Here is a 13575-nt window from a genome sequence, read left to right on the forward strand (position 1 = left end):
TCAAAGTCAATTAAATGTAAGGTCCAGTCCTTGGTCTTGCCCTATAACAAAGTGTAATTTCCCACACACAGGGCTGCTCTCACAATTTACACATTTTAGATGTTTACTGCCAGCCAGCAGCCTACTGAATGTCGGACCATGCAAAACGAGCTCGCCCATTGTCACTCAATGTAAAATGTTTGCGAGCCTTGTGCAATCGAATAAAGATCAAGAGTCCAGCCTTCGCACACCAACCAATGAGCAGCCAGTGAGCATGACCGGAAATGTAGCAATTTTCTCGCCGCAAAGAATTTTGGGATATCACCGGAAGCAGTGGCTAGGTTTTCAAAGTGTCCTTGCACACTCACCTCGAAATAAACACGTTTGCCAAAATGTACAAGCAACTTATGGTAAGTGTTCAATATTATTTGTTCGAACTTTTCATGGCTAACGTTACTGCAAGTACCTGACATCTCAATTAACTAGCTAGCCTAGATAGTTACATCAGGGTAACTAGCTAGCATTCTTAGGCTGCTAATGCTAGCTATCACCGGTTAATTTAAAATGTCTTGATAAAATCAAGGTAGACTTCTGATCTGAACACACCGTATTTTATTGTTAGTTTGATTTGCTATTAACGTTAGTAGCAAATCAATCAGCTCGACATAGTAAAAGCGTGCCCCTTAATCTCAACTACAGTGAACAAGTATTTACAGAAGTGAAAAACAGTGAGGGCAAGTGTAGAGGTCGCATAGGGGGCTACTAAAAGTCGCATGAGAATAGTCACATTTCCTTGTTTTTTTTAACAATACGTTTTATTTGATCACAAGGTCATAAAGGTACAATCACTGTATGCGATATCCACATAAATAGTTAGATACATCGGTACCCCAATTCTGATATACCTTCCACCAATCGGTCCCCATCCACACCAGATCTTTTTCAGAACTGGGCCACTATTTTTTTTGAAAGTGAAAAACTGACAAGCTTTTACTTTCGTCAAAAACAACTGCATCGAAGTAGAGCGTTTGATATGACGGCCTGCATATGCGCAGTTTGGGGCGTGACGAACGTTAGACCCGATGACGTGTTTATACGCATGAGTTTTGCTCGCCGACGTTGCCATGACATCGCCTACAAGCGTGATGAGGGATTTAATTTTTTTTTTTTTATCTCACACATTTATCAAGACAACAGTCCTGGTCCTCCTTACTGCCTCTGATCTGCGGACTCACTAAATGCAAATGCTTTGTTTGTAAATTATGTCTGAGTGTTGGAGTGTGCCCCTGGCTATCCGTAAAAAAATATATAAATTAATGGTGCCGTGTGGTTTGCTTACTATAAGGCGAAATTATTTATACTTGTACTTAAGTATCAAATGTCGAAGTAAATTTGAGCAATTACATTTAATTGAGTACCTTTTCCACCACTGAGCAAAAGTAACACCTTTGTAGAGGTCATAGTAATTTCACACCATTTTGTCTCCATATATAATTTTGTCTGCAGGGGATGGTGGAAATAGATGGTTACAAACCTAAGGGGAGTAGAGAAGAATCTCTCTAAGTTCAGCCTTACATGCTGACTTCACCGGGCACGTGGATGGTGATTTTTGTCCATCCACACTAGATGCGATCAGGACACGCAGGCTGAAATATCAAAATGAACTCTGAACCAACTATACTGAACAAAAATCTAAATGCAACATGCAACAATTTCAAAGATCATATGAGGAAATCAGTCAATTGAAATATTAATTTGCCCCTAATCTATGGATTTCACGACTGGGAATACAGATATGCATCTGTTGGTCACATGTACCTTTAAAAAGATGGGCCTCAGGATCTCGTCATGTTATTTCTGTGCATTCAAATTGCTATAGATTAAAATGCAGTTGTGTTTGTTGTCCGTAGCTTATGCCTGCCCATACCACGCAACGCGGCCGGTGAGGTCAGCATGTTAGGTTATTCAATATCTTTGAGTTTGTCTGACCAGGTAATTCTTTCCAAAGGCAGTTGCAAGGGGAGAGCATACGATAGCTCTTAACGATGTGGCCATACAGGATTTGATTCTACGATTGCCCACTCTGGAGTTAGTCATGAGGATGAATCCAAAACATATTACAAATGTTTGCAGCCCCATAATATTTCTGAAAATTAAGGAGCCCCAAACCCCCTAGTTCTTTTGGTTTTTGCAGTATGGCTTTACGGAATTGTGGCTTTTTATTATTCCATATAAGCTCTGAGCTCATTGTGTCCAGCACCTTTAAAAATAGTTTTGGGTATAGCAATCGGGATACACCGGGAAAATGTAGGAATTTCAGTTGGATAAAATGTATTCGACCCATAACTGATAACTGACCATTGTATCAGGTCTTTCTTAGTCATTTCCTATTGCCGCATGAGATTTTCCTTGAGGTATGATGAGGTTGGCTTAACAGTAATTCCTAAGCATCTAAAATGATCTGTAACGACTTTAAACGGGACATTTAAGAGTAGTATTAGACAGTAGTCTTTGTAATTGGGTTCAGTTAACTTTTGCTTTAATTTAGTTTGTATCCTGAGATTAAGTAAAAATGTTAAGGACCAGTGGAATGGAAGCAACCGGTTCTGAAATTTATAAAAGCAATACTTTTACCAAAGGAAATGAAATTGCAGCCAAATCCACATTTTCATAATGTTCCAAAGCGGTAATACCATTTTTTGTAGTTGTATAAGTCCGATGGGAACCCGTCAGGTCCAGGTGACTTATTAGTTTGCGTTGATTTAATAGCTTTATTTTTTTCAATGGCACTTAGCACTTTGACAAGTGCTATCTCGAGAATCAAGAGTGTGTAATGAGTTTTTTTTAAATTTTTTTTAAGAATGATTCAATTAAAATTAAGGGAGTGTTTCCAATAGATTCTGATATAAATTAATATGTTTTTAAACGCTCTGTTTATTTCATTGTCACAGGTGGCCATACCATTACTGTCATTTATTTGTGCAATTGTATGCGATGCGGCTTATCGATGTAGTTGTTGAGCTAGTATTTCACTGGCTTTTTCTACCTGATTCGTAATGTTAATGGGTCTTTCTATAAGTAATGGGGACGTTGGGGTCAATGTTTTGAAACAAAATAAGTGAAATATATATATATATATATATATATATATATATATATATATATATATACAAATTAACCCATAACAACAACATAAGTCTAGGACTATACATCCTTTAAGCAGGGCTCATCTACTGTATCTAGCAGAAGAAGTAGCTATAGGCCACTAGTTGGTCCACATATTACTTCAGTAATCATTGACAAATATTTGTATCTTTTCCTGATCACCTGTTTTTTTTCAGGGTCTTCAGCAGCTGTCCAGACGGACTATCTCCAGTAGTGCCCGCAGACAGGTGGACAACATGGTCAAAGAGAAGCAGAAGCTGTTCCAGGTAAGACCTGGGTCGAGGCAAACGGGTGACAATGCAGCCGAAAGTTCCCCTGAAGAGCAGTAGAAATGTGGAACTGAACACCTGTCTCCCGAAGCTGAAATACTGTTTTCAGAAGTTAAAAGTAAACCAGGATAGAATTGTTATTTACCTAATTTGACAGTCAATATGTGTTGAATCTTGTTTGACCAGTATTGGTACGGTAATGCTAAGGTTAAAGTTGGCACTTTATTCCCAGGTTCTGGAAACAGAATCTTGTTTCCCCCCTTTGTAGCCTGAAAGATAAGTATGTGGTTGCTCATAACGTTCACTCATAGTTTGGGCTGGACTAACACATTTTTGCATGCAGTATGATACGTAAACAGGCATCAGCCAATGCAAAATCAGACTTATGATATTGAATGCTTTTCTGATTCTTGTCTAACCTCTATGGTGTCCACAGCTGGCACTCACTCTGCCTTAAAAATCATAGAGCTAAAGCAATGACTGCTTCTCTGCAATTTGTTGTTGAAATGCATTTTAGCCTAAGAAATTCCTGACCCTTTTAAGGGCACATGTTTATGGTATGTGTTTCCGTTTGTATTAGGTTCAGTTATAACATCTCCCAAGCAGCACCTTGCTCTCCAAGAAGTAGCTAAAACCCATTTTAGTTGTTTTAATTGGGGTTATATACAGTGGCTTTCACCCCCTTAGCATTTTTCCTATTTTGTTGCTTTACAACCTGGAATTTAAATTAATTTTGGGGGGGGTGTATCATTTTTTTTTTTTTTTTTACACAACATGCCTACCACTTTGAAGATGCAAAATATTTTTTCTGAACAAACAAGAAATAAGACAAAACTATTCAGCCCCCTCCCCGAAAGTTTATACTTTGTAGAGCCACCTTTTGCAGCAATTACAGCTGCAAGTCTCTTGGGGTATGCTTCTATAAGCTTGGCACATCTAGCCACTGGGATTTTTGCCCATTCTTCAAGGCAAAACTACTCCAGCTCCTTCAAGGTGGATGGGTTCCTTTTGGTGTACAGTAATCTTTAAGTTGTACCACAGATTCTCAATTGGATTGAGGTCTGGGCCATTCCAAGACATTTCAATGTTTTCCCTTAAACCACTCGAGTGTTGCTTCAGCAGTATGCTTAGGGTCATTATCCTGCTGGAAGGTGAACCTCCGTCCCAGTCTCAAATCTCTGGAAGACTGAAACAGGTTTCCCTCAGGAATCTCCCTGTATTTAGCACCATCCATCAGTTCTTCAATTCTGACCAGTATCCCAGTCCCTGCTGATGGAAAAACATCCCCACAGCATGATGTTGCCACCATCATGCTTCACTGTGGGGATGGTATTCTCAAGGTGATGAGAGGTGTTGGGTTTGCGCCAGACTTAGCGTTTTCCTTGCTTCCTTGTTTTCCTTGCCAAAAAGCTCAATTTTAGTCTCATCTGACCTTCTTCCATATGTTTAGGGAGGCTCCCACATTCCTTTTGGCTAACACCAAACGTGTTTGCTTATTTTTTTCTTTAAGCAAGGACTTTTCTGGCCATTCTTCCATAAAGCCCAGCTCTGTGGAGTGCTTGGCTTAAAGTGGTCCTATGGACAGATACTCCAATCTCCGTTATGGAGCTTCAGCTCCTTCAGGGTTATCTTTGGTCTCTTTGATTAATGCCCTCCTTGCCTGGTCCGAGTTTTGGTGGGCGGCCCTCTCTTGGCAGGTTTGTTGTGGTCTCAAATCAAATCAAAGTTTATTTGTCACGTGCGCCGAATACAACAGGTCCTTAGTGAAATGCTTACTTACAGGCTCTAACCAATAGTGCAAAAAATGTTAGGTGAACAATATTACATGTTATGTTAATGTTAGGTGAACAAATATTAGGTGAACAATAGGTAAGTAAAGAAATAAAACAACAGTAAAAAGACAGGCTATAAAAAGTAGCGAGGCTACATACAGGCACCGGTTAGTCAGGCTGATTGAAGTAGTATGTATATGTAGATATGGTTAAAGTGGCTATGCATATGATGAACAGAGAGTAGCAGTAGCGTAAAAGAGGGGGTGGCGGGACACAATCCAGATAGCCTGGTTAGCTAATGTGCGGGAGCACTGGTTGGCCGGCCCAATTGAGTTAGTATGTACATGAATGTATAGTTAAAGTGACTATGCATATATGATTAACAGAGAGTAGCAGCGGTGTAAAAAGAGGGGTTAGGGGAGAGGGGGCACACAATGCAAATAGTCCAGGTAGCCATTTGATTACCTGTTCAGGAGTCTTATGGCTTGTGGGTAAAAACTGTTGAGAAGCCCTTTTGTCCTAGACTTGGCACTCCGGTACTGCTTGCCATGCGGTAGTAGAGAGAACAGTCTATGACTGGGGTGGCTGGGGTCTTTGACAATTTTTAGGGCCTTCCTCTGACACCACCTGTTGTAGAGGTCCTGGATGGCGGGCAGCTTAGCCCCAGTGATGTAGTGGGCCGTACACACTACCATCTGTAGTGCCTTGTGGTCAGAGGCCGAGCAGTTGCCGTACCAGGCAGTGATGCAATCAGCCAGGATGCTCTCGATGTTGCAACTGTAGAACCTTTTCAGGATCTCAGGACCCATGCCAAATCTTTTTAGTTTCCTGAGGGGGAATAAGCTTTGTCGTGCCCTCTTCACGACTGTCTTGGTGTGTTTGGACCATTCTATTTTGTTATTGTTGTGGACGCCAAGGAACTTGAAGCTCTCAACCTGCTCCACTACAGCCCCGTCGATGAGAATGGGGGAGGGGACTGAGCATGCACCCCCGGGGAGCTCCAGTGTTGAGGATCAGCGTGGCAGATGTGTTGCTACCTACCCTCACCACCAGGGCAGCCTGTCAGGAAGTCCAGGATCAAGTTGCAGAGGGAGGTGTTTAGTCCCAGGATCCTTAGCTTATTGATGAGCATTGAGGGTACTATGGAGTTGAACAAATCAAATCAAATGTTATTTGTCACATACACATGGTTAGCAGATGTTAATGCGAGTATAGCGAAATGCTTGTGCTTCTAGTTCCGACAATGCAGTAATAACCAACAAGTAATCTAACTAACAATTCCAAAACTACTGTCTTATACACAGTGTAAGGGGATAAAGAATATGTACATAAGGATATATGAATGAGTGATGGTACAGGGCAGCATAGGCAAGATACAGTAGATGGTATCGAGTACAGTATATACATATGAGATGAGTATGTAAACAAAGTGGCATAGTTAAAGTGACTAGTGATACATGTATTAATGTGGCTGGAGTTGAGTCAGTGTCAGTGTCAATGTCAGTGTGTTGGCAGCAGCCACTCAATGTTAGTGGTGGCTTTTTAACAGTCTGATGGCCTTGAGATAGAAGCTGTTTTTCAGTCTCTCGGTCCCAGCTTTGATGCACCTGTACTGACCTCGCCTTCTGGATGATAGCGGGGTGAACAGGCAGTGGCTCGGGTGGTTGATGTCCTTGATGATCTTTATGGCCTTCCTGTAACATCGGGTGGTGTAGGTGTCCTGGAGGGCAGGTAGTTTGCCCCCGGTGATGCGTTGTGCAGACCTCACTACCCTCTGGAGAGCCTTACGGTTGAGGGCGGTTGCCGTACCAGGCGGTGATACAGCCCGCCAGGATGCTCTCGATTGTGCATCTGTAGAAGTTTGTGAGTGCTTTTGGTGACAAGCCAAATTTCTTCAGCCTCCTGAGGTTGAAGAGGCGCTGCTGCGCCTTCTTCACAATGCTGTCTGTGTGAGTGGACCAATTCAGTTTGTCTGTGATGTGTATGCCGAGGAACTTAAAACTTGCTACCCTCTCCACTACTGTTCCATCGATGTGGATAGGGGGGTGTTCCCTCTGCTGTTTCCTGAAGTCCACAATCATCTCCTTAGTTTTGTTGACGTTGAGTGTGAGGTTATTTTCCTGACACCACACTCCGAGGGCCCTCACCTCCTCCCTGTAGGCCGTCTCGTCGTTGTTGGTAATCAAGCCTACCACTGTTGTGTCGTCCGCAAACTTGATGATTGAGTTGGAGGCGTGCGTGGCCACGCAGTCGTGGGTGAACAGGGAGTACAGGAGAGGGCTCAGAACGCACCCTTGTGGGGCCCAAGTGTTGAGGATCAGCGGGGAGGAGATGTTGTTGCCTACCCTCACCACCTGGGGGCGGCCCGTCAGGAAGTCCAGTACCCAGTTGCACAGGGCGGGGTCGAGACCCAGGGTCTCGAGCTTGATGACGAGCTTGGAGGGTACTATGGTGTTGAATGCCGAGCTGTAGTTGATGAACAGCATTCTCACATAGGTATTCCTCTTGTCCAGATGGGTTAGGGCAGTGTGCAGTGTGGTTGAGATTGCATCGTCTGTGGACCTATTTGGGCGGTAAGCAAATTGGAGTGGGTCTAGGGTGTCAGGTAGGGTGGAGGTGATATGGTCCTTGACTAGTCTCTCAAAGCACTTCATGATGACGGAAGTGAGTGCTACGGGGCGGTAGTCGTTTAGCTCAGTTACCTTAGCTTTCTTGGGAACAGGAACAATGGTGGCCCTCTTGAAGCATGTGGGAACAGCAGACTGGTATTGATTGAATATGTCCGTAAACACACCGGCCAGCTGGTCTGCGCATGCTCTGAGGGCGCGGCTGGGGATGCCGTCTGGGCCTGCAGCCTTGCGAGGGTTAACACGTTTAAATGTCTTACTCACCTCGGCTGCAGTGAAGGAGAGAACGCATGTTTTCGTTGCAGGCCGTGTCAGTGGCACTGTATTGTCCTCAAAGCGGGCAAAAAAGTTATTTAGTCTGCCTGGGAGCAAGACATCCTGGTTCGTGACTGGGCTGGATTTCTTCTTGTAGTCCGTGATTGACTGTAGACCCTGCCACATGCCTCTTGTGTCTGAGCCGTTGAATTGAGATTCTACTTTGTCTCTGTACTGACGCTTAGCTTGTTTGATAGCCTTGCGGAGGGAATAGCTGCACTGTTTGTATTCGGTCATGTTACCAGACACCTTGCCCTGATTAAAAGCAGTGGTTCGCACTTTCAGTTTCACGCGAATGCTGCCATCAATCCACGGTTTCTGGTTAGGGAATGTTTTAATCGTTGCTATGGGAACGACATCTTCAACGCACGTTCTAATGAACTCGCACACCGAATCAGCGTATTCGTCAATACTGTTATCTGACGCAATACGAAACATATCCCAGTCTACGTGATGGAAGCAGTCTTGGAGTGTGGAGTCAGCTTGGTCGGACCAGCGATGGACAGACCTCAGCGTGGGAGCCTCTTGTTTTAGTTTCTGTCTGTAGGCAGGGATCAACAAAATGGAGTCGTGGTCAGCTTTTCCGAAAGGGGGGCGGGGCAGGGCCTTATATGCGTCGCGGAAGTTAGAGTAACAATGATCCAAGGTTTTACCACCCCTGGTTGCGCAATCGACATGCTGATAAAATTTAGGGAGTCTTGTTTTCAGATTAGCCTTGTTAAAATCCCCAGCTACAATGAATGCAGCCTCCGGATAAATGGTTTCCAGTTTGCAAAGAGTTAAATAAAGTTTGTTCAGAGCCATCGATGTGTCTGCTTGGGGGGGGGATATATACGGCTGTGATTATAATCGAAGAGAATTCTCTTGGTAGATAATGCGGTCTACATTTGATTGTGATGAATTCTAAATCAGGTGAACAGAATGATTTGAGTTCCTGTATTTTTCTTTCATCACACCATGTCTCGTTAGGCAACCTTGCTACGCTGAGCTACGCTGAGCTTTAGTCGATGAATAGCATTCTAGTGTTCCTTTTGTCCAGGTGAGAAAGGGCAGTGTGGAGTGCAATTGAGATTGCATCATCTGTGGATCTGTTTGGGCGGTATGCAAATTGGAGTGGGTCTAGGGTTTCTGGGATAATGGTGTTGTGAGCCATTACCAACCTTTCAAAGCACTTCATGGCTACGGACATGAGTGCTACGGGTTGTAGTCATTTAGGCAGGTTGCCTTTGTGTTCTTGGGCACAGGGACTATGGTGGTCTGCTTGAAACATGTTGGTATTAGACTCAATCAGGGACTTGTTGAAAATGTCAGTGAAGACACCTGCTAGTTGGTCAGCACATGCTCACATTACACGTCCTGGTAATCCGTCTGGACCCGCAGTCTTATGTATGTTGACCTGTTTAAAGGTCTTACTCACGTCAGCTACGTGATCACACAGTCGCCCGGAACAGCTGATGCTCTCATGCTTGCCTCTGAGCGAGCATAGAAGCGATTTAGCTCATCTGGTAGGCTCGTGTCACTGGGCAGCTCGCGGCTGTGCTTCCCTTTGTAGTCTGTAATAGTTTGCAAGCCCTGCCACATCCATCGAGCATCGGAGCCAGTGTAGTATGATTCAACCTTAGCCCTGTATTGATGCTTTGCCTGTTTGATGGTTCGTCGCAGGGCATAGCAGGATTTCTTGTAAGCTTCCGGGTTAGAGTCCCGCACCTTGAAAGCGGCAGCTCTACCCTTTAGCTCAGTGCGAATGTTGCCTGTAATCCATGACTTCTGGTTTGGGTATGTACGTACAGTCACGGAGGACGACGTCCTCGATGCACTTATTGATAAAGCCAGTCACTGATGTGGTGTACTCCTCAATGCCATCGGAAGAGTCCCGGAACATGTTCCAGTCTGTGATAGCAAAACAGTCCTGTGGTTTAGGATTTGCTTCATCTGACCACTTTTTTTTATAGACCGAGCCACTGGTGCTTCCTGCTTTAATTTTTGCTTGTTAGCAGGAATCAGAAGGGTAGAGTTGTGGTCAGATTTACCAAATGGATGGCGAGGGAGAGCTTTGTACGCGTCTCTGTGTGTGGAGTACAGGTGATCTAGAATGTTTTTCCCTCTGGTTGCACATTTAACATGTTGATAGAAATTAGGTAGAACTGATTTAAGTTTCCAGGCATTAAAGTCTCCAGCCACTAGGAGTGCTGCCTCTGGGTGAGTGATTTCCTGTTTGCTTATTTCCTTATACAGCTGACTGAGTGTGGTCTTAGTGCCAGCATCTGTCTGTGGTGGTAATTAAACAGCCACGAAAAGTGTAGCTGAAAACTCTCTAGGCAAGTAGTGGCCTCCAATTTATCACAATATGCTCTACTTCAAGCGAGCAAAATCTAGAGACTTCCTTCGATTTCTTGCACCAGCTGTTGTTTACAAATATGCACAGACCACTCCCCCCTCGTCTTACCGGAGTGTGCTGTTCAATCTTGCCGGTGCAGCGTATATCCCGCTAGTCGAATATCCATGTCGTCATTCAGCCGCGATTCCATGAAACATAGTTTTTGATGTCCCGTTGGTAGGATATTCGTGATCATACCTCGTCTAATTTATTGTCTCGCACGTTTGCGAGTAGTATTGATGGTAACGGCAGCTTTCCCTCTCGCCTTCTCCCGGTCCTGACCAGGCATCCGGCTCTTTGTTCTCTGTATCTGCGTCGCTTCCTCTTGCAAATAACGGGGATGTCAGCCCTGTGGGGTATTTGGAGAATGTCTTGTGCATCCTCCTTGTTGTAGAAAAAATCTTCATCTAATCCGAGGTGAGTGATCTCTGTCCTGATATCCAGAAGCTCTTTTCTGCCGTAAGATACGGTTGCAGAAACATTATGTACAAAATAAGTTACAAATAACGCGAAAACAACCCACGTAATAGCACAATTAGTTGGGCGCCCATAAAACTGCTGCCTTTTCTTCCGGCACCATTTTACTGCCACCACCAACAGACCTGTACCCAGGTGCCATATTCTTTCAATTTTTTTTATAATGGATTTAGTGGTGCTCCGTGGGATGTTCAAAGTTTTGGATATTTTTTTTATAACCCAACCCTGATCTGTCCTTCTCCACAACTTTGTTCCTGACCTGTTTGGAGAGCTGGGGCCTTTCAGAACAGTTGTTCTGTAATATACTGAGATCATGTGACAGATCATGTGAAACTTAAAGTCCACCTGTGTGCAATCTATTTGACTAATTATGTGACTTCTGAAGGTAATTGGTTGCACCAGATCTTTTTAGTGGCTTTATAGCAAAGGTGAATACATATGCACTCACCACTTTCCTGTTTTTAATTTTCTATAATTTTTTGAAACAAGTTATTTTTTTCATTTCACTTCACCAATTTGGACTATTTTGTGTATGTCCATTACATGAAACCAAATAAAAATCAATTAAAATTACAAGTTGTAATGCAACAAAATAGGAAAAATGCCATGGGGGATGAATACTTTTGCAAGGCATTGTATGTCCCACTGAATATTTGGGGCTTTGCCAGGTCTAATTATAGTGCTGTGCTGATGAATGAAATGCATAAACAAACATATTCAGGTGGTGCCATTTTTAAAATACCACTGCCACCACCAACAGACCTGTACCCAGGCAGAATCATTTATATTTTGGTTCATTTATGTTGCTCTAAAGGGCTTGTCAGTTTTCTGAATGCCGGATGATAATTTCCTCTTTGTGCAGGCAGATAACGGGATTCCAGTCCATCTGAAGGGAGGAGCCAAGGATGCTATTCTGTACAGGCTAACAATGGCCCTTACAGTCTTTGGTAAGTGCATTAACCTGAAATTGGGTATGTGAAATTGTACAGCCCTGATTTAACCCACCTTGATTGTAAGTGTTAATGGCATCTTTACGGAAGTAATCTTGACTAGAGTCATGTCTAACCACAAACAGTGGAGTCCAATGCCAGTTTCACACACATTTCTTGCTTTGCCTGTTATTTAAAAAAAAAAATCCTATCTCTTCACAGGAAGTGGATTTGTCGTGTATGAACTCCTCAATGCAGCCATGCCCAAGAAGGCATGAGTGCCCTTGTCCATGTCCATCCCTACATTAATGTTCTCTGTTGTGCAGATGTATGATCTGGGAGATTATTTGTCCTGTCAATAATGCCAATATGTTTCATGCCTGGGATCAATATTTATTGATTGTACAATTAATGTACCATAGATAATAAAACAACTACAATATGAAGTCATATCCATGTGTATGTCTTCATTTTAAAATCTCAATACATCTGATGTTGTCATAAACAGACAGCTTTAAAAAAAAATAATATATATATATATATATACAGTGCCTTGCGAAAGTATTCGGCCCCCTTGAACTTTAGGACCTTTTGCCACATTTCAGGCTTCAAACATAAAGATATAAAACTGTATTTTTTTGTGAAGAATCAACAACAAGTGGGACACAATCATGAAGTGGAACGACATTTATTGGATATTTCAAACTTTTTTTAACAAATCAAAAACTGAAAAATTGGGCGTGCAAAATTATTCAGCCCCTTTACTTTCAGTGCAGCAAACTCTCTCCAGAAGTTCAGTGAGGATCTCTGAATGATCCAATGTTGACCTAAATGACTAATGATGATAAATACAATCCACCTGTGTGTAATCAAGTCTCAGTATAAATGCACCTGCACTGTGATAGTCTCAGAGGTCCGTTAAAAGCGCAGAGAGCATCATGAAGAACAAGGAACACACCAGGCAGGTCCGAGATACTGTTGTGAAGAAGTTTAAAGCCGGATTTGGATACAAAAAGATTTCCCAAGCTTTAAACATCCCAAGGAGCACTGTGCAAGCGATAATATTGAAATGGAAGGAGTATCAGACCACTGCAAATCTACCAAGACCTGGCCGTCCCTCTAAACTTTCAGCTCATACAAGGAGAAGACTGATCAGAGATGCAGCCAAGAGGCCCATGATCACTCTGGATGAACTGCAGAGATCTACAACTGAGGTGGGAGACTCTGTCCATAGGACAACAATCAGTCGTATATTGCACAAATCTGGCCTTTATGGAAGAGTGGCAAGAAGAAAGACATTTCTTAAAGATATCCATAAAAAGTGTTGTTTAAAGTTTGCCACAAGCCACCTGGGAGACACACCAAACATGTGGAAGAAGGTGCTCTGGTCAGATGAAACCAAAATGTAACTTTTTGGCAACAATGCAAAACGTTATGTTTGGCGTAAAAGCAACACAGCTGAACACACCATCCCCACTGTCAAACATGGTGGTGGCAGCATCATGGTTTGGGCCTGCTTTTCTTCAGCAGGGACAGGGAAGATGGTTAAAATTGATGGGAAGATGGATGGAGCCAAATACAGGACCATTCTGGAAGAAAACCTGATGGAGTCTGCAAAAGACCTGAGACTGGGACGGAGATTTGTCTTCCAACAAGACAATGATC

General features: G+C 43.1%; 1 protein-coding gene across 1 annotated transcript; it reads left to right on the forward strand.

Annotated features, from left to right (window-relative positions):
* The first annotated feature begins 230 nt into the window (after positions 1–230).
* Positions 231–12360, forward strand: LOC139383274 (cytochrome c oxidase subunit 7A2, mitochondrial-like). The gene is made up of 4 exons (XM_071127720.1): positions 231–389; positions 3321–3410; positions 11844–11928; positions 12133–12360. Exons 1-4 carry the CDS (start codon positions 372–374, stop codon positions 12186–12188), a joined length of 249 nt encoding a protein of 82 aa, XP_070983821.1. The 5' UTR covers positions 231–371; the 3' UTR covers positions 12189–12360.
* Positions 12361–13575: the final 1215 nt, after the last annotated feature.

This window comes from Oncorhynchus clarkii, chromosome 25, assembly GCF_045791955.1.
Source record: "Oncorhynchus clarkii lewisi isolate Uvic-CL-2024 chromosome 25, UVic_Ocla_1.0, whole genome shotgun sequence".
Lineage (NCBI taxonomy): Eukaryota > Metazoa > Chordata > Actinopteri > Salmoniformes > Salmonidae > Oncorhynchus > Oncorhynchus clarkii.

Coding starts and splice junctions, on each gene's coding strand:
- LOC139383274 (XM_071127720.1), top strand. Junction 3,411..11,843: donor AGAAGCAGAAGCTGTTCCAG/GTAAGACCTGGG, acceptor CTCTTTGTGCAG/GCAGATAACGGGATTCCAGT. Junction 11,929..12,132: donor AATGGCCCTTACAGTCTTTG/GTAAGTGCATTA, acceptor ATCTCTTCACAG/GAAGTGGATTTGTCGTGTAT.